Source organism: Salvelinus alpinus, chromosome 14, assembly GCF_045679555.1.
Source record: "Salvelinus alpinus chromosome 14, SLU_Salpinus.1, whole genome shotgun sequence".
NCBI lineage: Eukaryota > Metazoa > Chordata > Actinopteri > Salmoniformes > Salmonidae > Salvelinus > Salvelinus alpinus.
Genome location: NC_092099.1, coordinates 47,633,727 through 47,659,419, shown reverse-complemented (window position 1 = coordinate 47,659,419; position 25,693 = coordinate 47,633,727). Strand labels below are relative to the sequence as shown.

Below are 25,693 nucleotides of genomic sequence, written 5' to 3'. Positions count from 1 at the left end.
GTCCTCTCAGTTTCATGATGCCATGGAGTTCATTCAATAATAATGCAAGGAGCTGTTGTGGTGTTGGCGAGAGCCAGAATGTTAAACAGACACACTGGTATGCTTTTCTTTATGCAAAGCCCGTCATTAGCATGAAATGTGAAGCTGGACATTGTCTTAAAATAATCACACTGCCCACAGAGAAATGAATTTCTGCTAAAGAATCTATTTCTGAATACCAAAATGCATTTTGTATGTCAGAATGTATTTTCATTGATGTATGAGTTATAGGGGGTATTAAAGCAGTGTAAAAAAACTCTAAGGATATAGTGCAGACACATGGTAATGTAATTTCATCATTCTGTAGCCCTTTCCTGTAGTCAAATTACCTAGTGGCTTCATCGGTGGAATGTTATTAATATTTTTTCATAATGTATGAACATTACAAAAAAAGAATATGCCGAGAATCCGGTGTGTCTCTGTCAAACAGTTTTGTTATATTTAAGTCTTCTGTGATGTATATATAGTGTAATCTTGGGTTGCAAACTCAAAATGTAATACATTTCAACTCTATATCTGACATGGTACAGGTGTCTTCTTTTTTTTAATGCCCATAACCATGTGTGAGGTGTATGGTTTTGTTTCAAAGTAGATTTGTTTAAGACTACCAAGAAACACTCTGTGTGACCCATATTTAGCCCACTTCAGTAAAGGGTTAACTTTAACAATCAATGATCAGACTACAAAAATATTAATCCAGAAGCGGGCGTGATACATGTGATAGAGGAGGCAATACTGTAGGTTGCTGCAGTTTGGATTAGGCTTGGGGTTGTGGAGGTGTCTGCTCATCCAGAAGCAGCCCCCTTCCAGCTGCCAGGTAGCAGCCCACCTCCAGCTGCTAGGCAGCAGCCCAGCTCCAGCTGCCAGGTATTAACCCACCTCCAGCTGCCAGGTATTAACCCACCTCCAGCTGCTAGGCAGCAGCCCAGCTCCAGCTGCCAGGTATTAACCCACCTCCAGCTGCCAGGTATTAGCCCACCTCCAGCTGCCAGGTATTAACCCACCTCCAGCTGCCAGGTATTAACCCACCTCCAGCTGCCAGGTATTAGCCCACCTCCAGCTGCCAGGTATTAGCCCACCTCCAGCTGCCAGGTATTAGCCCACCTCCAGCTGCCAGGTATTAGCCCATCTCCAGCTGCCAGGCAGCAGCCCAGCTCCAGCTGCCAGGCAGCAGCCCAGCTCCAGCTGCCAGGCAGCAGCCCAGCTCCAGCTGCCAGGTATTAACCCACCTCCAGCTGCCAGGTATTAGCCCACCTCCAGCTGCCAGGTATTAACCCACCTCCAGCTGCCAGGTATTAGCCCACCTCCAGCTGCCAGGTATTAACCCACCTCCAGCTGCCAGGTATTAGCCCACCTCCAGCTGCCAGGTATTAGCCCACCTCCAGCTGCCAGGTATTAGCCCACCTCCAGCTGCCAGGTATTAGCCCACCTCCAGCTGCCAGGTATTAACCCACCTCCAGCTGCCAGGTATTAACCCACCTCCAGCTGCCAGGCAGCAGCCCACCTCCAGCTGCCAGGTAGCAGCCCACCTCCAGCTGCCAGGCAGCAGCCCACCTCCAGCTGCCAGGTAGCAGCCCACCTCCAGCTGCCAGGTATTAGCCCACCTCCAGCTGCCAGGTATTAGCCCACCTCCAGCTGCCAGGTATTAGCCCACCTCCAGCTGCCAGGTAGCAGCCCACCTCCAGCTGCCAGGTATTAGCCCACCTCCAGCTGCCAGGCAGCAGCCCAGCTCCAGCTGCCAGGTATTAGCCCACCTCCAGCTGCCAGGTATTAGCCCACCTCCAGCTGCCAGGTAGCAGCCCACCTCCAGCTGCCAGGTATTAGCCCACCTCCAGCTGCCAGGCAGCAGCCCAGCTCCAGCTGCCAGGTATTAGCCCACCTCCAGCTGCCAGGCAGCAGCCCAGCTCCAGCTGCCAGGTATTAGCCCACCTCCAGCTGCCAGGTATTAGCCCACCTCCAGCTGCCAGGTAGCAGCCCACCTCCAGCTGCCAGGTATTAGCCCACCTCCAGCTGCCAGGTAGCAGCCCAGCTCCAGCTGCCAGGTATTAGCCCACCTCCAGCTGCCAGGTATTAGCCCACCTCCAGCTGCCAGGTAGCAGCCAGTTATTAACCAGGATCCTGTGGCTTCTTCTACTGTAGCTGCAGTCTCCCACAGATGCAGCAGTTATCACTGCTCCTGTCTGTTTATTCATCATCAGAGCTGTCTGGGTTCACTGTGGGAGGCCTCCTCTTTCACTTCCTCCACAGTTACACCACTCACCATCCTCCTTTAACTTCTCTATCATCATCATTATCAGTTACACTCCCGGTGATATCGCATGTATGAAAAGCTAAGGTGTCCTTTGATTCAGAGTTGGTGTCTGACTTCATCTCTGAATTAGCTAACCAGAAGATGGGAGCCGAGCCTGGGATGGCTGGGACTTAGGAAGTGTCTCTGTCTGTGTGTCGTCGTCTGATTGCGTTGCGGTGTTTACGTGGGAGCCCTGAGGAGCCAGCATACCTCCAGGCTCCAGCTCCATGAGTAATGACTGCTTAATTGCCTGACATCCTGTCACCATCCGCCATCACAGTCCTGAGAGAGGAATGGATATTTTGAACGTCCAAAGGGAGATGAAGACACTACATAGTGTCAGGCTGAGAGGGCCTTTAACGGCTGGTGTTTGATGATAGGGCGGGCCTTTATTGTACCATTTAGTATAAGTTAAGGTCTAGTTTTATTCAGTGTCTTCTCCTGCCACGTTCTTGCCTGGACTGCATGGATATGCAACCTGTTTACTGCATGGATACGCAACATGTTTACTGCATGGATACGCAGCCTGTTTACTGCATGGATACGCAGCCTGTTTACTGCATGGATACGCAGCCTGTTTACTGCATGGATACGCAGCCTGTTTACTGCATGGATACGCAGCCTGTTTACTGCATGGATACGCAGCCTGTTTACTGCATGGATACGCAGCCTGTTTACTGCATGGATACGCAACCTGTTTACTGCATGGATACGCAACCTGTTTACTGCATGGATACGTAACCTGTTTACTGCATGGATACGCAACATGTTTACTGCATGGATACGCAACCTGTAAAACGTAAAACACGTAAAACATTTTTGATTGAGGTATTGCTTCAGTTTCTGCATAATTTGGTGCACAACTGAATGTGGATGTCGCAACAGGTTGATAAACCCCGTTAAATAATTTCTGTGCGATTTATACTCTTGGCTTCAGATTTCTATAACTCGATAGGGTGATGTCCATTTCCATGTTCTTGCAGATCTGTGCGCTCGCCATCCCCAGTTCATTTATGTGGATGTAAATTAATTGTGCCTGACTCATTGATTGCTTTTTGGGAGACTAAAGTCCTCTAGCTGTGCATGGATGTGGCGCCTCATGTGCAGTAAAGGAAATTGGATAGCTTCAGATCAGTGCCATTAGATACCACACTACAGTCTATCTTAATTAGCTAGATGAGCATCATCTTGGAACACAACAACAGTCTGATGCAGCTGAATCTTATATTCTGCCCTCTGAGCTGAAGTTTTGCACCTTCTTAGTGTTTTATATGCTACCTGTTATACCGATAATATTTTATTACTTATATTTACCAATTTCTCTCTGGAGCATAGTAGATTTAGGTCTCTCGTAGAATTGGAACTCATAGAATTAAGTCTCATTCATTTGAAACAACTATACATATCCTGTGTTATTTGCAGCCAATACGCATTGGAACACATGTGGAATGCCAGTGTGGTGGCCTGGGTTATACCACTGCCAGGAAGCCTTCATCCTCTCCTCCAAAGACTTCACCCATACATAAACCATCTGCAGTCCAGAATCACTTAGACACTGAAACATTCTTGTTTTGGATACGGCTTAGTGGAACTAAGTTGGCCAGTTCACATATCCAGTGGTTGTATTTGTCCACTCTAGCCTAAGCCATGCTATTATGTAGATTCCACAGATTCTAACATAATTGTTAGTTTTTACCAAAACCACATGAAAATAAACAGTGTAAAAATGGATAGTCCTATTATTTGACAGTGTATTTAGGAATCTCTGAACGGAGGGCGGTACTCAAGCATACAAATGTAATGGTTGAAAAATGGTAGTCTGACAAATACCAGCAATCTTGGATAACCACCCGAGACTGCATTCAGAATATTGCGAATCACAATGGGTTTGACACAAGTGGTTTAGTGTTTTCTTCAAGGCCTCTAGAGCCACTTGTATACGAAATAATTTGCCAGGCCGTTTCCAGGGAAATGAGGATGAACAAACAGGTGACTAATTAGCAAATGTTTCAATCAGCATGGTTCTATCATTATGGTTTTACCAGCGTGGTATCACTATCGCTGTGGTACTATCGCTGTGGTTCTATCAGTGTGGTTCTATTGCCGTGGTTCTACCAGTGTGGTTCTATCAGTGTGGTTCTATTGCCGTGGTTCTATCAGTGTGGTTCTATCAGTGTGGTTCTATCAGTGTGGTTCTATCAGTGTGGTTCTATCACCGTGGTTCTATCAGTGTGGTTCTATCACCATGTTTCTATCACAGGATGAGATGGGAGATACTAGTCTTTTGTCTCTCATTGTAGAATTCAGAATTAAAATAGTCAAATGTATACACATTCTATAATACTCTATAATAGTTTATAATATAAGGAGTTTATAATATAATTCCCTCTACAACATAGTTGTGGTGTTTTCTTGTATTTTATTTATTGAATTAGCAATTAGCTATCCACTAATGGATGATATTGTGAAACAAGGGGAGCTGTGTGCCAAACAGCAGAAAGACAGCATGGCACCATGCACTCTCAGAGCTGTGTCTAGTGACAGAGGGATGAAAGCTATTTCTATTCCCAAACATGTCAGGATGCCACTCTGCTTGGAGACGTGAACAGCTGAACAGCCATGGCTCCACACCACATGTGAACAGTTATGTTCTCATAGGAGAGTTACCAAATAACACATTCCCTCCCATCGCCAGACGCACATACACACACCACCACTACCACCACAAACCACCCACCCACCTACCACAACCACCCACCACAACCACCATTTGGCCTACCCCAGCCAAGCCCTGACCCGGACAACTCTGGGTCAATTGTGCGCCGCCCTATGGGACTCCCAATCACGGCCGGTAGTGATACAGCCTGGAATCAAACCAGGGTCTGTAGCACTGCGATGCAGAGCCTTAGACCGCTGTGCCACTCGGGAGCCCCTGAATAGGGCAGTACCAATAACCTCTGCACATAGCTTGAAACTAACTGCATGTCATTTGAGAAATAAATATGGCTATTAATACGCAGATATTTAATGTCATACTTAGCGGAACAGTGCTATAATCATCCAGGGATTTGGCATGAATCATTTCGGGCGTCTTCACATCAAGTTCCTCTTGGTCTCCTGTTAGCCGGATCTCCATCTATGGATCATTCCTTCATCTTAACTAATGGTGTTGCCGGGGGAGGGACGGCCCAGCCGGGGGAGGGACGGCCCAGCCGGGGGAGAGACGGCCCGTGATTGCTCCGTGTTTCCATTTAATCATCTCCTCTCGCTTAACTATTTCTCCAGTCCTAGCCTAGGGCAAATCTCTACCACAAACTTACAACCATTTTATCAATATTCTGTCATTTTACCTCCCGAAGGGATCCCTGTTTGATAAATGGAGTGCACCATGATAAAGTGTATTGCCTAACTGCCTAGTCGCTGAGGGACTGAGCCCGGGGTATTCGGCAGGATATGTAAAATGGGGCTACTCTGAATACGGCATGCTGGGTCAATTTGACTGTGGGTAAAATAGCTGCGATAACAGCAACTAATTGAAAGAAGTCACTTGGTTGTTGGATCCTGTTCCCCCCCTTTGTTAATACACTCCCACTGGAACCTGCAAGCAAGAGGGAGGAACAACGTGGGTACTTTACACATAGAGTGGACAGAGCAACGTTTACTGCACAGTGACATACTGTATGTTAATACAGTAGGTTTGGTGCTATATTTTCAGAGCACAAACATACTGTATTTCTTTCATTAGTTGAACATGGTACACTATAACACACTTACTCTTCCTTGTAAAGCATTGGTTTCTTCAGGCAGTATGTATTTGGTCTTGTCCTGTCCTCTCATCGTTATCTATCCGTGAAGGTTTAGAGATGAGAAAGAAGCGGCCTGATTTGTCTGTGATGGCACTTGAACAAATTATCCCTCAGAGAGAGAAGCCTGATTTGTCTTTGATGGAACTTGAGCAAATGATCCCTCTGAGAGAGAGAAGCCATTAACAGGTAATTATGCGTCCCCTGAAACGGCACTATCACAGCTGTTTCAGGATCTAGAGAAGTAACAAGATGGAAACACAGCAACATGAAATGATGTTTAAAGGATTTATCTCATGCAAGTATACTGACGGGTTGAATAGTAGAGAGAGTAAAAACTCCTCAAGGTATTTTAGAAATACTTGGTAATGTATTTGGAAATGTAATGTAATGTATTTGGAAATGTAATGTAATGTATTTGGAAAGTAATGTAATGTAATGTATTTGGAAATGTAATCAAAACAGCAGTTTATTGTCACCATAACACATGACACCAGTCATAACTGTACTGTTTGTTTCTTCTACTGTAATTGAAGAGGCACTGAATCATGGTCAAAGTCGCTCGCTGTTATTCTGTAGATATGAGTTGTTGTTTCATCATCGCTCTACGGGAGCTATCCCCTTGACTAAACTGGAGGATTGCACGTTCCCAACAGTTGATATACACTATGTGGAGACCTTGTGAGTGGTAACACGTGTTCATTTCCATTGTTCTGTAGCCTTGCTTGTCTCTGTTTTATCCTCTCAGCCGTAAACACTGAGAAACATCCTGCTTCATGTTTCCCACTGTTCCAAAGTTAAATCAAATCAACCTGAAAATAATAGGTCCATTTGAATGACAATAAGACTCTCGCCTCACGTCAAGTATATGCTGCTGCCGGGAAGCATTGTAATATCAGTCACAAAGACGGGGCTGTCACAGGCGTATGGTGCCATCACTCTTGGGTATTGGAATGATACACAGGCAGGACACACCACCGCCATGCTGGGATCTCTGTGTTAAATCATAGCCTTCCGCTCGTGGCAGATTTAATGCAGAGACGTAATCAGGACTCTAGGGAACCGAGGCAGGGTGGCTGGGGCTGCATAGGGCTGGGGCCGCATAGGGCTGGGGCCGCATAGGGCTGGGGCTGTATAGGGCTGAGGCTGCATAGGGCTGGGGCTACTCGGACTTAGGACAGCTGGGTTTATGGCTGGAGCCGCGGGTAGGACTTGGGCTGCTGAGACTGAAGTGTGGGGGTGTGGCAGGCGCTAGAGGGCTGGAGCTGCAGGATGATAGGCCTCCCTCCACCTGTTGCAGCATGGATAAATAGTCAATGGCTTCCAAATGCTTTTATCTTGTAGCCATTGAAATACAGTATACCAGAGTACCACAAATTGAAGCGCTTTATTCAAATCTGAGTACTGCTGATACAATGCGACAAGTTCAGAATGCTGCGGATGACAGCTAACTTTCTCCTTATTGTTTCCCGAAATACAGTTATGATATTACTCACCGAGACATTCTCTTTACTCTTTACAATAATGGATGGCCGTTTGCCAATGGCATCAGGTTTTTAGAGTTTTGGAAGTTGAATTTTGTTTCTTGCAAGTGAGTGTACTGCAGTAGGCTATAGTTTTAATGATACAAACAACCCTTTGAAGTTACTGTAAAGAGTGACCGTGTCATTTCCTGACCCGAGTCGGATGGAAGAACTGTTCAGGTGTATCCATCCTGTCTGTGCATAACCTGGAAGCATAAACAGCTGTTTGTTCTATTTTAGGGGTCACAGAGGGGAAACATGTTTGTATTTGCCCTCTGTTGATTGTTATTGATTAGGGTGAAATGAGCCCACACATCCACTGCCTGCTCTAAGCAGTGAACCCTGTCACCTGTCAGATACAGCAGTTCTCCTTCAAGAACACACACACACACACACACACACACACACACACACACACACACACACACACACACACACACACACACACACACACACACACACACACACACAAAGTCTTATTCAAAACACAATCACAGAGGTCATTTACTCTATGTGTATTTTTGGGGGGGCCAATATTATTTTTGTTCTAGATTTTTAATATGCAGAGTGGGTTTGGGGACAGATGGTGTGTCGTGGTTGAGAAGCTGTGCTGTTTATGAGGATACCCAGGCCCAGGAGGAAGGGTTTATGAGGTGATAGACACCAGTGATTAAATAGCCGTGTCGAGGGACACACACCCACAGGGCCTCACAGCACCGCCACCATTCTCCACACTGGAGCCGGAGAATGGAGAATGACTAGGGAACAGGGGACAAGGACATCTGCAGTCTTCAAAAGCATAGGTATTGTTTTTTAAGATTGTTTAGATTTCACTTTTGTTGAATACAGTGCTGTAACAGGTACTGTAATATATATTTTTACCAACCTTGTCAAAGGGCAGGGCTGTCTAATTCAGCACTTATCCCAGGCTTGAATCAGTCCCTACTGATAGCTAGAGCCAGCAGTGTTGCCCAATGCAGTAGCGTAGGGTCTGATGAGCAAGCTGAAATATTAATTTAGCTGTGGACAGAGATATGTGTGTCAGGGGGGCATCCATTCCACCTCAGTGTTGGTCATAGTCAGACACTATGTGTATAGCAGGAGTATGGTGCAGAGAGCAGACTCCGTCATCTCTGTACAGTAATTGAGATGTAGCTAGAATACAGCTCTGTACTGTAATTGAGATGTAGCTAGAATACAGCTCTGTACTGTAATTGAGATGCAGCTAGAATACAACTCTGTACTGTCATTGAGATGCAGCTAGAATACAGCTCTGTACTGTGATTGAGATGCAGCTAGAATACAGCTCTGTACAGTAATTGAGATGTAGCTAGAATACAGCTCTGTACTGTAATTGAGATGCAGCTAGAATACAGCTCTGTACTGTGATTGAGATGCAGCTAGAATACAGCATTTAAATCAAATGAAAACCTATTTAAATGCAGACAGTAGCGACTGTTGCCATGGAAAATAATTTGATCATGGAGTTCTCTGCCCCTTGTTGTTACTGTGGCCAGACCTTCTGTACAGGCTATGATTAGACTCATTTACTAGCAGTGTTGTGACTGAACGATAGCTTTTATACGCTGCAGTTGATGACATCCTTTGTTATTCATTTAGAAAACCCATAATTAACAGCTGATTTATCATCAATGTGGACTTTGTAAGTGACATTAAAGACACTAAGGGTTATTGACACTTTGCTTTAATATAAATTGGAACGAAAATATGTTTAATTAACGCAGCGCTGAATCAAGTGAGGGCACGACCCCTTTTAATACATCTGACCTCAGCAGTCTGACAGCCAGTGGACATTGACATTTGGACATGTAGTTTAGTCACCTTGGTCTTTCTTCATCCAGTAGACAGTTTAGAGGTTGGTTATGAGGCCTGGCAGCATTGTAGAGCAGCAAGGGGAGGAGGGGGACTTTGGCTTCAGAGCCGGTGACATGTCAGATTTTGATCTGGAGGCAAGGGCATCTGAACACTACCAACAGAGGTGACAGACAAGTGATATGGCAGGTGTCATTTTATCAATACACAGATATTCTAGGTTTATTTTTATTTTTTTACTGTTGTATCCTAGATAAAAATAAAAATTCTGTATGCCCAATTATTTCCCACAATGAGAAAATAGTCTGCATGATATGTTTGATTTGGAACATACTGCTTTGAATTTGAAGGCACTTTAGTTGATCAGAGTTTATAAGTAAAGTCATGTCCCTGGATGACAGGTAGTGTGTGTGTTATTTACAGCCAACATTAGCACATTACAGCTTCCTTTTTAATCATGTTTACAGCTGGATTAATCCCCAGTACTGCTGTTTACATCCATTAGTTAGACCTGCTGGTTTCCCACTGGTAATCTGCCTGCAGACAGCTGCAGGGAGAGGGAGTGGAAGAGAGAATTGTAGAGAGAGAGAGATGTATGACTCAGGACAGGGAGAGAGAGTAGGCAGCAGACAAGGCTGGACTCTGCTGCAGCATTTGATCTTCTCTGTTTAATTTCATGTTTCATCTTCAATGTTTTCACACATTATTCTGTCCAAATCGCAACACTTTCCTTTTTTTCCATGACCTTTATGTGAAAAGCTTGGTGGCAACGGTACGCATTTCATTATATGAATACAAACAAGTGATACCTGAAATGTCGTTTGAATTTCAGAAAACCTCGATACCCAGCAATCCTGAAACACTTTCACATTTCCCAATGAAGTGTTGCCCTGTTTGTCAGTTTCTGTGGCCGTCCCTGCATGTCGGTGCAATCAGCAGGTGTCCTCTGGAGGTATTCCAAATAGGACCGCTCTGTGCTTTGAAGAGAGATGGATTATAGATGGCATGATGCATTAAACAGAATGTACATATTAGTTCAGAAGCAGAGAGACAAGCCCAGGCTCTTTGATAGGGTAGTCCTGGGGGTTCTTTTTACCTGAAAAGACCCCACATTGAGATTAGCTAGTAAAATACAGAAACTCTGAACAGTAAGAATACTCTCTTGATAACCGTTATGATATATTTTTTATTAAATATCCTGGACATTATTACCACCATAAGTCAGGTTGGCAAAGGTTAGGTCTTCAGTGATTTGTACACAGGTTAGCGTTTTTCATCATGAATGTTGTTCTGGAGGCAGCTCTGCAGAGTGGTCTCTAGCTAGCACAGCCACAAAGCCATAAAATCTGATGTTAACCCTAACCTTAACCACACTGCTAACCCTAATGCCTGAACCTAACCTTAAATTAAGACCAAAAAGCAAAAAAATTAAATTAAATAAAAATATCATGAATTTTTACAGTATAGACAATTTTGAGTTTGCAGCCGGCCCATCAAGTGGAAATCAGTCAGCTCTGCCTCCAGGTCAAGTTTCATGACGATAAACGTCAACCTGCGATTTGCACTGTATTTATTTCCTCGACAGGGAATGTTGCCAGCTATCCATTTAACACCCAGATCATATATAATGGCACATTTCCTGGTTTTTGTAGTGCAACATGTAATTGTGTTCATAAAAGTGGCAAATAAAAGGAAATGAGTAGATAAACATAAGTCTGTCTTCACTGTGAACACTTCCCAATCTTCTAGTCAGAGGACCATGTTTAATAATCACGCCTTCAATGTCCTGTGGCTACACATTTGTCGGTGGCGGATGTTAGAGAAGACAGAAAGTGTTCATTTCCCGAGGGGTATTTTCATCTCTTTCAACAACCTGATGCTTCTAGGATGTTTGCCATGTTAGTTTGTACGTTTTTTTATTTGAATGGAAATATCTCCTATTGTGAACAGAATCTTAGTTTCTCTGTCTTTCTCTCGATCACAGTCTCTCTCGCTCTATCTCTTCTCAATATTGCCTCCTCATTGACAACCTGCACATACTGTACCTGTCAGTCAGTGCTTCTCAGCCTCCACTTTCTATGCATACACTAGAGAATACAAACTTCCTCCCCAGTGTTTATTCTTTACATTCTGAGGATCTTTATGTAACTCTGCATTTTACCTTAAATGCATGAAGATATTTTTGCCATAAAGCATATGTAACCAATTTGTATTATCACTTGCTGGTCCAGATACTCCAATTCCCATGGCATATTAACAGGGCAAGAGGCAGAACAGTTTAAAGTGTGACCTTGTTTCTTTTTCTGCATGAGTATTAACTATGAATACCATTTGCATAATCCATACATTTTTAAAATTTATTATTTGTTTGTTTGTGTGTGCGCGTACCTGTGTTTATGTGCGTGCATGTGTGTATACGTTAATATATAATGTCTGGTACGATATGTTAGGTTTAGATGGTTCAATATGCGGTCTTTCTCTCTGTCTCACTCTCTTACACTCACACACACCAGCATTTCCCAGACTCGGTCCTCGGGAGCCAAGGGGTGCACATTTTGGTTTCTGCTTAATACTGTCTGCATTAAGCTTGATGACTAGTTGATTATTTCAATCAGCTGTGTAGTGTTAGGATATAAACCAAAACGTCCACCCCTTGGGGTACCGAGGACCGAGTTTTGGGAAACACTGCCACACACACTCCTTCAATTTCTCAGAGATGGACTGCCATCTAGTGGTCATATTGCCAGCCTGCCGGTATCAGCTTATTGATGCAGTCCTCATACCATTTTATTTATTCATAGGGAATGCAGAATAAAGATGGAGACTGACTCAGATAGCCAAAAACTGTTTATAGAAGTAAATTGCATTTGGTCTACTTGTGAAAAAGCACACTCTCTCTTCTCCTCTTTATTTATTCTCACTCCTTGGGTGTGCTGAAATATTTGAAGGTGAGGTAGAAAAGAAAAGTCAAATTCCATTTAGATGGTATAAAATGACATTTTCTCTCTCTGGAGATGGCCTTTGTTCGCTCTGTAGGAATATCAGTTATATATTTAAATGTTCATAGAATGAGGGCTATCAATAAATCATAGAGATGCATCGAGTACTCTAGTGCCCAAAAGCCAGTTTTACCATTTTGAAGTAGTCAACTGGGTGGGACTTCCTATGGTTTAAGGAAGGATCACATAATCCCATCCCAGTTATCAGGAGGGTCAGCCAATGAATTATACTCGTGAGCAAACATTCCATAACTGCAGGTGGTAGTAAATAGCCAACTATGGCTTTATACCTGTTCCAACAACACTCTCTAGATGGCAATATATTACACACCCTTACAGTTTGTTTACCAACTCCAAGTAGTAATAGAAGAAGAACATGGACTACTTCAAAATGGAGATGGCCTCAATGGCACTGCCCGTATGCTCCCAGACGCTATAATGGGACAGATACGACATTGCGATCTCTTTACATCTCTATACAATAAATACATATTTACTGTATTCAGTTATTTTGTTATGAAACTGAATTTTGTGACTATATCACCCCCTAAATCAATGAGAATATCTAACTACTCTAAAAGCCAGTTAAATCTGGAGCCTTGTCATATTTTCATGTCTATGCCATTAAACTCCCATTAAACACATTAATTGCTTTTGTTTTACAGAACATAAAGCTAAAGCCCTCATTTATTGTCAAAGCTCTGTAATACAGACTGGACAAAATGAATCACTTATCTCCTCTTTCCACCATCCATCCACCCACACAGCCCCCTCGCAAACACAGCCCTTCGCCACACAGGCCCTCGCCAACACAGCCCCTCGCCAACACAGCCCCTCGCCAACACAGCCCCTCGCCAACACAGCCCCTCGCCACCACAGGCCCTCACAACACAGCCCCTCGCCAACACAGCCCCTCGCCAACACAGCCCCTCGCCACACAGGCCCTCACCAACACCAGCCCCTCGCCAACACAGCCCCTCGCCAACACAGCCCCTCGCCAACACAGCCCCTCGCCACACAGGCCCTCACCAACACCAGCCCCTCACCAACACCAGCCCCTCACCCTCGCCAACACAGCCCCGTTCCTCAGATCATCTGTCACAAGGGAATTGTGGTGCACTCAATATGGGGGAGGTGTCAGTGGTGTGTCAATGTAATTTCTGTTTTTGTTTCAATTGGGATCACATGAGATCGATGTTTACCTCTCCGTTGTAACTCATATTGCTATATATATAAACACTAAAATATATAAACACTAAAAGTTTTAGAACACCCACTCATTCAAGGGTTTATCTTTATTTTTACTATTTTCTTCATTGTAGAATAATAGTGAAGACATCAAAACTATGAAATAACACATATGAAATCATGTAGTAACCAAAAAAGTGTTAAACAAATCAAAATATATTTTATATATGAGATTCTTCAAATAGCCACCCTTTGCCTTGATGACAGCTTTGTACATACAGTGGGGAGAACAAGTATTTGATACACTGCCGATTTTGCAGGTTTTCCTACTTACAAAGCATGTAGAGGTCTGTCATTTTTATCATAGGTACACTTCAACTGTGAGAGACGGAATCTAAAACAAAAATCCAGAAAATCACATTGTATGATTTTTAAATAATTAATTTGCATTTTATTGCATGACATAAGTATTTGATCACCTACCAACCAGTAAGAATTCCGGCTCTCACAGACCTGTTAGTTTTTCTTTAAGAAGCCCTCCTGTTCTCCACTCATTACCTGTATTAACTGCAGCTGTTTGAACTCGTTACCTGTATAAAAGACACCTGTCCACACACTCAATCAAACAGATTCCAACCTCTCCACAATAGCCAAGACCAGAGAGCTGTGTAAGGACATCAGGGATAAAATTGTAGACCTGCACAAGGCTGGGATGGGCTACAGGACAATAGGCAAGCAGCTTGGTGAGAAGGAAACAACTGTTGGCGCAATTATTAGAAAATGGAAGAAGTTCAAGATGACGGTCAATCACCCTCGGTCTGGGGCTCCATGCAAGATTTCACCTCGTGGGGCATCAATGATCATGAGGAAGGTGAGGGATCAGCCCAGAACTACACGGCAGGACCTGGTCAATGACCTGAAGAGAGCTGGGACCACAGTCTCAAAGAAAACCATTAGTAACACACTACGCCGTCATGGATTAAAATCCTGCAGCGCACGCAAGGTCCCCCTGCTTAAGCCAGTGCATGTCCAGGCCCGTCTGAAGTTTGCCAATGACCATCTGGATGATCCAGAGGAGGAATGGGAGAAGGTCATGTGGTCTGATGAGACAAAAATATAGCTTTTTGGTCTAACTCCACTCGCCGTGTTTGGAGGAAGAAGAAGTATGAGTACAACCCCAAGAACACCATCCCAACCGTGAAGCATGGAGGTGGAAACATCATTCTTTGGGGATGCTTTTCTGCAAAGGGGACAGGACGACTGCACCGTATTGAGGGGAGGATGGATGGGGCCATGTATCGCGAGATCTTGGCCAACAACCTCCTTCCCTCAGTAAGAGCATTGAAGATGGGTCGTGGCTGGGTCTTCCAGCATGACAACGACACAAAGCACACAGCCATGGCAACTAAGGAGTGGCTCCGTAAGAAGCATCTCAAGGTCCTGGAGTGGCCTAGCCAGTCTCCAGACCTGAACCCAATAGAAAATCTTTGGAGGGAGCTGAAAGTCCGTATTGCCCAGCGACAGCCCCGAAACCTGAAGGATCTGGAGAAGATCTGTAGGGAGGAGTGGGCCAAAATCCCTGCTGCAGTGTGTGCAAACCTAGTCAAGAACTACAGGAAACGTATGATCTCTGTAATTGCAAACAAAGGTTTCTGTACCAAATATTAAGTTCTGCTTTTCTGATGTATCAAATACTTATGTCATGCAATAAAATGCAAATTAATTACTTAAAAATCATACAATGTGATTTTCTGGATTTTTGTTTTAGATTCCGTCTCTCATAGTTGAAGTGTACCTATGATAAAAATTACAGACCTCTACATGCTTTGTAAGTAGGAAAACCTGCAAAATCGGCAGTGTATCAAATACTTGTTCTCCCCACTGTATATTAGTATGTTGCTTGGTGTTTATGATGATGTATTGTACAAAAAAATGATAACCTAATCACTATGGTGTGAATTACTTTCTGGTCAAAAGTAGTTATATAGGCAATAGGGTACGATTTGGGACACATCCAGTGTATGCCCAAAGCGTGGTATCCTGGTGCAGTCAGTTGTGTGGTTTAGTTAAATATGGCCAGTGATGTTAGTGCTCTGAGTGGAGTCCTGACCCCTCTGGGCAGCAGTATCAGAGCTGCTAAAGTGCTTTGGCATCCGTGTGACAGGATGAACACCTCAAAAGCAGTGGCGGCGACCCCACTGTAAGTACTGCACCTTTCATGTTCAACTACAGGTTCACTACAATTTAACCTGCAGCCAACAGAGTGACAGGGGGAGACAGATAATGGGAACACCCTGATGTTGTCAGGTTTCCCTTCAGCTTTTGTGAAACACGTAAATCCAAACATTAAAATACAACATCCAGCTATTTGTATTTATTATCGATCCCTGTTAGTTCCTGCCAAGGCAGCAGCAACTCTTCCTGGGGTTTATTTTGGATCCCCAATTGGTTTCTGCAAAGGCAGCAGCTACTCTTCCTGGGGTCCAGCAATATTTTGGGCAATTTACATAGGAGTTAAAACATTACACTTCCCTACACATTACTACAACATATTTACAATACAAAATCCAAATGTGCGTGTGTATAGAGTGCGTGTGTTAGTGTGTGTGTGTTAGTGTGTGTGTGTTAGTGTGTGTGTGTTAGTGTGTGTGTGTTAGTGTGTGTGTGTTAGTGTGTGTGTGTTAGTGTGTGTGTGTTAGTGTGTGTGTGTTAGTGTGTGTGTGTTAGTGTGCGTGTGTTAGTGTGTGTGTGTTAGTGTGTGTGTGCGTGCGTGTGGGTCTGTGCCTGTGTGTCTCTTCACAGTCCATGCTGTTCCATAAGGTGTAGTTTTATCATTTTTTTAAAATCTGACTTTACTGCCTTCCTGAGTTACGTGATGTGGAATAATGTTCCACGCTGTCATGGCTCTATGTAGTACTGTGTTTTGGCCTTGGTGGCATGTTTTGTGGGGGTATGCATGGGTGTCTGAGCATGTGTGCTAGTCGCCTAAACAGACAGCTCGGTGCATTCAACACGTCAATACCTCTCACAGATAATGTGATAAAGTGAGCCAGGGGAGATTGACATGCATGTTATTCATGTTGGATCTCTGTGTACATTTAAGGGCCAGTCGTGCTGCTCTGTTCTGGGCCAATTGTAATATGTCCCTCTGTGGCACCTGACCATAGGACAGGACAGTAGTCCAGGTGCCACAAAACTAGGGCCTGTAGGACTTGTTGTTTGATAGCAATGTCAAGAAGGCATGCTGTAGCAGCACTTTATCACAGACAGACCTCTCCCCATCTTAGCTACCTTTGCATCAGTATGTTTTGACCATGACAGTTTACAATTCAGGGTTACACCAAGCAGTTTAGTCTCCTCAACTTGTTCAATTTCCACATAATTCGGGTGTAGTGAATGATTTGTCCCAAATACAATGCTTTTAGTTTTAGAAATATTTAGGACTAACTTATTTCTTGCCACCCATTCTGAAACTGACTGCAGTGATTTCACTTGCTGTGGTAGCTGACGTGTACAGTGTTGAGTCATCAGCATACATAGACACACAGGCTTTACTCCGAGACAGTGGTAGGTCATTAGAAGAGATTGAAAAAAGTAAGGGGCCTAGACATCCGCCCTGGGGAATGCCTGACCCTACCTGGACAATGTTGGAGAGGCTTCCATTAAAGAACACACTCTGTGTTCTGTTAGACAAGTAACTCTTGGTCCACAGTAGAGCAGGGGATGTAAAGCCATAACACATATGTTTTTGTAGAGTAGATTATGATCAATAATGTCAAAAGCTGCACTGAACTCTAACAAAACAGCTCGCACAATCTTTTTATTAGCAATTTACCTCAGCCAATCATCAGCCATTTGTGTAAGTGGTTACATGTTAAATGCCCTTCCCTATTAGCATGCTGTTAATCTTTTGTTAATTGGTTTACTTTGAAATAGCATTGTATCTGGTCAAACACAAAAGTGTACTAAGGGTTGGTAACAGGCTGATTGGTCAGATGTTTGAGGCAGTAAAAGGTGCTTTGCTATTCTTGGGTAGCGGAATTACTTTTGCTTCCCTCCAGGCCTGAGTGCACACACTGTCCATTAGGCTTAGATTGAAGAGAGGGCAAATGGGAGTGGCAATATCATCCACTATCATTCTCAGTAATGTTCCATCCAGATTGTCAGACCCCGGTGGCTTGTCATTGTTGATAGACAACAATAATTTGTTCACCTCTTCCACACTCACTTTACGGAATTCAAAATTACAATGTTTGTCTTTTCATAATTTGGTCATTTATGCATGGATGTGTAGGTTCAGAATTTGTTATCATGCCTACATTTGCTAATCTTGCCAAGGAAAAAAATCATTCAAGTAGTTGGCAGTATCAGTGGGCTTTGTGATGAATGATGTTATCTGATACTAGCAAGTTATCGATTTCATGGACCTTGTTTTTTAGTCTACATATGTTTCTGTGTTTTTTTAGTGGGTAGATCAGCATTAATATTGCAGATAGATTAGCTTCCATCGATGTAATTGTCTGCATCATTTCCAACCCCCATATATATTTTTTTTTCCTTCCCCCCCTAACTCCCTTAATTGGAGTAACCTAACAGACAACAACACTTATGCTTCTACTTCCATCTCATACATACTATATACATTTTACGGAGTGCATTTCACAATAGTTATCGTATGTTTTTAATCCCATCTATGAAGACCACCCAGTATTGATTTCTATTTGCCATATATTCTTTACTATGCTGTTTCACATACATTCTGAACCTATATACATTTTACGGACACAGTATATTTTACATTAGTTGTCTTGTTGTTTTTAGTCCCATCCTTCAGCTCCACTCAACCCCTTCCATCTATCCCTGAACACCATCCACTTTTGATTTTCTATTTGCCATATATTTTTAACTGTGCTGTTTCACAAATGTTCTGAACCTTTCTATTCTCATAGTTTCTGCAGATTGTAAATTAAAGGCTACATATTTTAATGTGGGCTACTTTTAGCTCTTTTCTGAGATTCTTGATTGTTTTTATTGCTTTACTGGGCGGCTTATCAGAGGTAGACATGACAGTGATATTTATGTTTGAGCTGATAGTGCAGAGTTAGCTGCACACAGTGGACTTCCTACTCGGGCAAACCACCTCAGTGCTAACAGTATATCTCAGGTTCGTAGGTGATTGATTACTGCTGACAATAGCTGTAGGATTGACATAAGCATTCAGGGGAGTTAGAGGGACATACACTATGTTACTTACAATATGACTGACAACACCCCATGACGATGTACATTTGCAGCAGCACTACGACAGCTCAGCGACACAATGGTATGGATTATCTGAGCAGGGCTTGGGTCACAGATAAGTCATTGTCTCAATGCAGCCTTGAAATGTACGGACAGGATCTGTGAGCCAAGATGATTTGGATGGACTCCATTTCCAAAAGGTGTCAAAGTTATCTATAAAAGTTACACCAACAGAGCTACAGTAGCCTTTTAGCCAGGTGTGTAATGCCAGTAGCCTGCTGAATCTTTCACAGCCGTGGCCCAGCGATGGTACCTGGCCTGAAATAATTGGCCGCTTTTTGGAATCTTTCAGAGCTAGAATCAGTTCTTTAAAATACATTTTCAGCAGTTCTGAGCTAGTCCTCCTAATGCCGTTTGACTCCACATGGACTGCGACAGCGTCAGCCCCCAGCATCTTTTGTAGAACGGTAGGAAGCAGCCTTGTAATGTCCTGTACTCCTGCTCCAGGATAGCAAAGGGTTTTTGCCCCGGAACCGAGATTTCTCACCATAGAGCTGCCAATGATGACAGCTGGTGAAATGGCTGAGGTCCTGCCGTTCTTTTGCCTTGAGTGGTTTAGAAGGACCCTCCAAGTTTATGGTGCAAGTCACTAAGCATGTTGTGGTTGTTATATAAATGTGTCTGAGGATAACTCTGTGGGGTGCTGGGCTGAAGAGATACAATATTCTGTATCTATGGTCTGGACTAAGCTTTTCTCAACATTAGCCTTTATCAGTTCTTTATAGGGCACAGGTTATTTGTCTCCTTGAGCTCTGGGTGAAATGCATTTTTAAACATGTATCCTCTCAGAATGTACACTGACAATTGTACCGTTCTTTTAGCTGCAATATATATGTTCAATAGGATGATAAAGTGTCAAGTGTACACTGCAGTTTTTATCCCAATATGATGTACCTCTCCCTGATGAGTTTGTGGAACATCATCCTCAAGTCAGTGTGATGTTAAATCTACCTCTCCTTCTTTCACATGCTCAGGTGATTGACATCAAGGAGAAACTGAAGCTGTTCAAGAAGTTCTGGTCCAACCTGCCTGAGGACATCTGCAAGCCACACAGGGTGACAGCAGGAAATGCCACCGATGATGACCAGTGTTGGAATGGGCACACCAAGGGCAGGTAAGACTCGACTACAATAAATGTTCGCACCCGAACACAGGCTGCTTACCCCAAACACTTGGGTAAACTAGCACTAAATTACTTCCACAATATGTCTGGTCCCTGAATATAGAACCATTCTAATTATGTATTTTGCACTGGCCCAAATACGGCAGTTCACTATTGGAGAACCTTGACATTTCTGGCTGAGTTTGGAGACATAAAAGCACCCGACCAAACTGAGTCTTAACAGATGCCTTCCCTGGTGAAGCCCTTTAAAGCTGAAATTCGCAGACTGTGGGCAACCCCAGTTCTTCTGTTGTTTTTTCATTTTGAAAGAAAACATGGGGGTTGAGCCCTGAGCAGAAAGAAGCATCATCCTCGGTTCTTGGATCTGAATCAGCTCGACCACAAAAGAGGAAAAAAAATAGTAAAAGGCTACTCCAATCCTGACTGATCCAGAATCCGGATAAACATTACATTGGGCATCCTTTTGAAAGGTTGGAAGAGTGACTAAGAAATGGCCAAAGTACTGTAATAGTACACCGTACAATGTTAAATAATATTCCCGTATACGCCCCACTGTATCCTGTGTATATGCCAAATACCTTTTGATTTTATTTGATATGAGTAAATTATATTGAGAACGTATGGACCGTTTATGCATTCAACCATCAATGCTCTGTTAACAACAGCTAAATGGCGGGGGATATTCATTCAGTCGTTCTGGTGGGTAGTTCACACTAGGTAGCAGTGTTTGGGGTAATACGTTACGACAGGGATGTCAAACTCATTCCATGGAGGGCCTTGTATCTGCTGGCTTTTGGTTTAAGACCTAGACAACCAGGTGAGGGGAGTTTCTTAATAATCAGTGACCTTAATTCATCAATCAAGAACAAGGGAGGAGCGAAAACCCGCAGACACTCGGCCTTCCGTGGAATGAGTTTAACACGTGCATTACGTAATCAGATTACTTTTATGACTAACGGACTAACGCGTTTTTCAAATTGGGTAATATTATTACGGTTACTTTGTCAAACAAACCGATCTCGACTTGTTTTTCGTCATTTAGTTCTCGAGCGAGCAGAGAAAGACTTTTTTTAGAGAAATTTTATGACAGCTGCTGTCCATAGAAATGCATAGAGGGCACACACACCTCTGATCTTTGCCATTGATGGCTTCTGTGATGGCAAAGCCCATAGATGGCTCTCCCCCTATTGGCAATTGTGCCCTCTTTTACATCTCTATGGGTCCTATGTGCGTTCTATAACCAGAACTCACGGCTCTAAAGAAATATTTTGAATGAAAAGACGAGAAATATGCAGATGTTTGGCTGACAGTATACACTACCAGTCAAAAGTTTGGACACACCTACTTATTCAAGGGTTTTTCTTTATTTTTACTACTTTCTACATTGTAGAATAATAGTGAAGACATTAAACTATGAAATAACACACATGGAATTATGTAGTAACAAAAACAGTGTTAAACAAATCAAAATATTTTTGAGATTCTTCAAAGTAGCCTTGATGACAGCTTTGCACACTCTTGGCATTCTCTCAACCAGCTTCATGAGGTAATCACCTGGAATGCATTTCAATTAACAGGTGGGTTAAACGTTAATTAGTGGAATTTCTTTCGTTTTTAATGCATTTGGGCCAATCAGTTGTGTTGTGACAAGATAGGGGTGGTATACAGAAGAAAGCCTTGGTAAAAGACCAAGTCCATATTATTGCAAGAACAGCTCAAGTAAGCAAAGAGAAACGACAGTCCATCATTACATTAAGACATAAAGGTCAGTCAATCCGGAAAATGTCAAGAAGTTTGAACATTACTTCAAGTGCAGTCGCAAAAACCATCAAGCGCTATGATGAAACTGGCTCTCTTGACCCAGAGTTACCTTTGCTGCAGAGGATAAGTCCATTAGAGTAACCAGCCTCAGAAATTGCAGCCCAAATAAACGCTTCACAGAGTTCAAGTGACAGACACATCTCAACATCAACTGTTCAGAGGAGACTATGTGAATATATTGCAGCATAAATACTGGAGGCTGAGACAAGCGGGGGTCAGGAGACACTATGGCCTCTTCCGACGATACCCCCGGACTGGGCCAAACAGGATGGATATAGCCCCACCCACTTTGCCAAAGCACAGCCCCCACACGACTAGAGGGATATCTTCAACCACCAACTTGCTATCCTGTGACAAGGCCGAATATAGCCCACAAAGATCTCCCCCACGACACTCACCCAAGGGGGGGTGCCAACCCGGACGGGAAGATCACGTCAGTGACTCAACCCACTCAAGTGGCACACCCCTCCTAGGGACGGCATGGAAGAGCACCTGTAAGCCAGTGACTCAGCCCCTGTAATAGGGTTAGTGGCAGAGAATCCCAGTGGCGAGAGGGGAACCGGCCAGGCAGAGACAGCAAGGGCGGTTCGTCGCTCCGTTCACCTTCACACCCCTGGGCCAGACTACACTCAATCATAGGACCTACTGAAGAGATGAATCTTCAATAAAGACTTAAAGGTCGAGACCGAGTCTGCGTCTCTCACATAGATAGGCAGACCATTCCACAAAAATGGAGCTCTATAGGAGAAAGCCCTGCCTCCAGCTGTTTGCTTAGAAATTCTTGGGACAGTAAGGAGGTCTGCGTCTTGTGACCGTAGCGTACATGTAGGTATGTATGGCAGGAACAAATCTGAAAGATAGGTAGGAGCAAGCCCATGTAATGCTTTGTAGGTTAGTAGTAAAACCTTGAAATCAGCCCTAGCTTTAACAGGAAGCCAGTGTAGAGAGGCTAGCACTGGAGTAATATGATCACATTCTTTGGTTCTAGTCAAGATTCTAGCAGCCGTGCTTAGCACTAACTGAAGTTTATTTAGTGCTTTATCCAGGTAGCCGGAAAGTAGAGCATTGCAGTAGTCTAACCTAGAAGTGACAAAAGCATGGATCCATTTTTCTGTATCATTTTTGGACAGAAAGTTTCTGATTTTTGCAATGTTATGTAAATGGAAAAATCTGTCCTTGGAACAGTCTTGATATGTTTGTCAAGAGAGATATCAGGGTTCAGAGTAACGCTGAGGTCCTTCACAGTTTTATTTCAGACAACTGAATAACCATCAAGATTAATTATCAGATTCAACAGAATATCTCTTTGTTTCTTGGGATCTAGAACTAGCATCTCTGTTTTGTCTGAGTTTAAAAGTAGAACATTTGCCGCCATCCACTTCCTTATGTCTGAAACACAGGCTTCCAGGAGGGGGAATTTTGGGGCTTCACCATGTTTCATTGAAATGTACAGCTGTGTGTCATATGCATAGCAGTGAAAGTTAACATTTTGTTTCCGAATGACATCACCAAGAGGTAAAATATATAGTGAAAACAATAGTGGTCCTAAAACGTAGCCTTGAGGAACACCGAAATGTAGTTGATTTGTCAGAGGACAAACCATCCACAGAGACAAACTGATATCTTTCCGACAGATAAGATCCAAACCAGGCCAGAACTTGTCCGTGTAGACCAATTTGGGTTTCCAATCTCTCCAAAAGAATGTGGTGATCGATGGTATCAAAAGCAGCACTAAGGTCTAGGAGCACGAGGACAGATGCAAAGCCTCGGTCTGATGTCATTTATGATATATTTTCTGGGTCAAGGTTTGGCTTTTTCAGGAGAGGCTTTATTACTGCCACTTTTAGTGAGTTTGGTACACATCCGGTGGATAGAGAGACGTTTATTATTTTCAACATAGGAGGGCCAAGCACAGGAAGCTGCTCTTTCAGTAGTTTAGTTGGAATAGGGTCCAGTATGCAGCTTGAAGGTTTAGAGGCCATGATTATTTTCATCAACATGTCAAGAGATATAGTATTAAAAAACCTGAGTGTCTCTCTTGATCCCAAGTCCTGGCAGTGTTGTGCAGACTCAGGACAACTGAGCTTTGGAGGAATACGCAGATTTAAAGAGAAGTCTGTAATTTGCTTTCTAAAGATCATGATCTTTTCGACAAAGACGTTCATGAATTTATCACTGCTGAAGTGAAAGCCATCCTCTCTTGGGGAATTCTGCCTTTTAGTTAGCTTTGCGACAGTATCAAAAATACATTTTGAATTGTTCTTATTCTCCTCAAATTAGTTGGAAAAATAGGATGATAGAGCAGCAGTGAGGGCTCTTCAATACTGCACGGTACTGTCTTTCCAAGCTAGTCGGAAGACTTCCAGTTTGGTGTAGCGCCATTTCCGTTCAAATTTTCTGGAAGCTTGCTTCAGAGCTCGGTTATTCTCTGTATACCAGGGAGCTAGTTTCTTATGACAAATGTTTTTTGTTTTTATGGGTGCGACTGCATCTAGGGTATTACGCAAGGTTAAATTGAGTTCCTCAGTTAGGTGGTTAACTGATTTTTGTAATCTGACGTCCTTGGGTAGGTGGAGGGAGTCTGGAAGGGAATCTTTGGGTTGTCCAAGAATTTATAGCATGGCTTTTGATGATCCCTGGTTGAGGTCTGAACAGATGATTTGTTGCGATTGCAAACGTAATAAAATGATGGTCCGATAGTCCAGGATTATGAGGAAAAACATTAAGATCCACAACATTTATTCCACGGGTCGAAACTAGGTCCAGAGTATGACTATGGCAGTGAGTAGGTCCAGAGACATGTTGGACAAAACCCTCTGAGTCCATGATGGCTCCAAAAGCCTTTTGGAGTGGGTCTGTGTACTTTTCCATGTGAATATTAAAGTCACCAAAAATGTGAATATTATCTTCCATGACTACAAGGTCTGATAGGAATTCAGGGAACTCCATGAGGAACACTGTATATGGCCCAGGAGGCCTCTAAACAGTAGCTATAAAAAGTGATTGAGTAGGCTGCATAGATTTCATGACTAGAAGCTCAAAAGACGAAAATGCAGTCGTTTTTAAATATTTTTTATAAATTGAAATTTGCTATCGTGAATGTTAGCAACACCTCCGCATTTGCTGGATGCACGGGGGATATGGTCACTAGTTGAGATGGTTTTGGATGAGTTGGACTGCAGAGTGAAGGAAAAGCAGTCAACAAGTGCTCAGCATATGTGGGAACTCCTTCAAGACTTTTGGAAAAGCATTCCAGGTGAAGCTGGTTGAGACAATGCCAAGAGTATGCAAAGCTTTCATCACGGCAAAGGGTGGCTACTTTGAAGAATCTGAAATATAAAATATTGTTTAACACTTTTTTGGTTACTACATGATTCCATGTGTGTTATTTCATAGTTTTGATGTATTCACTATTATTCTACAATGTAGAAAATAGTAAAAATAAAGAAAAACCCTTGAATAAGTAGGTGTGTCCAAACTTTTGACTGGTAGTGTTTTTACCTCTCTTTCAGTGTTAGGGTTTGCACCACAACTTGTACAGCCCCAGGTTCCCTCTAAATCAGATTGTCTTCACCAGTATCTCCCTGAGAAATGCATGTTTCTGTGATGTTACTGTACCGGATTTAATAGCTGATGCACTTTTTTGGGGTGGTCCTGGGCTTGAAATGCTGTTTACCACCCAGCTAGCTAGCATTATAATCTACAAACCAAACCCACTAATGTTGTGATGTCAACAATCTGCATATCAAGCTTTAGCTAGATAGCTAATATTA

The 25,693-nt window shown here is 43.2% G+C and overlaps 1 protein-coding gene across 2 annotated transcripts in view; it reads left to right on the top strand.

The window, feature by feature from the left end:
- Positions 1-25,693, top strand: part of LOC139538996 (glypican-6-like) — a 188,247-nt gene that overhangs the window by 153,870 nt on the left and 8,684 nt on the right. For both annotated transcript variants that reach the window (XM_071341636.1, XM_071341635.1), the window contains one exon: positions 19,951-20,090. In XM_071341636.1, the coding sequence (XP_071197737.1) occupies positions 19,951-20,090 (140 nt within the window). The remainder of the gene's footprint in view (positions 1-19,950; positions 20,091-25,693) is intronic.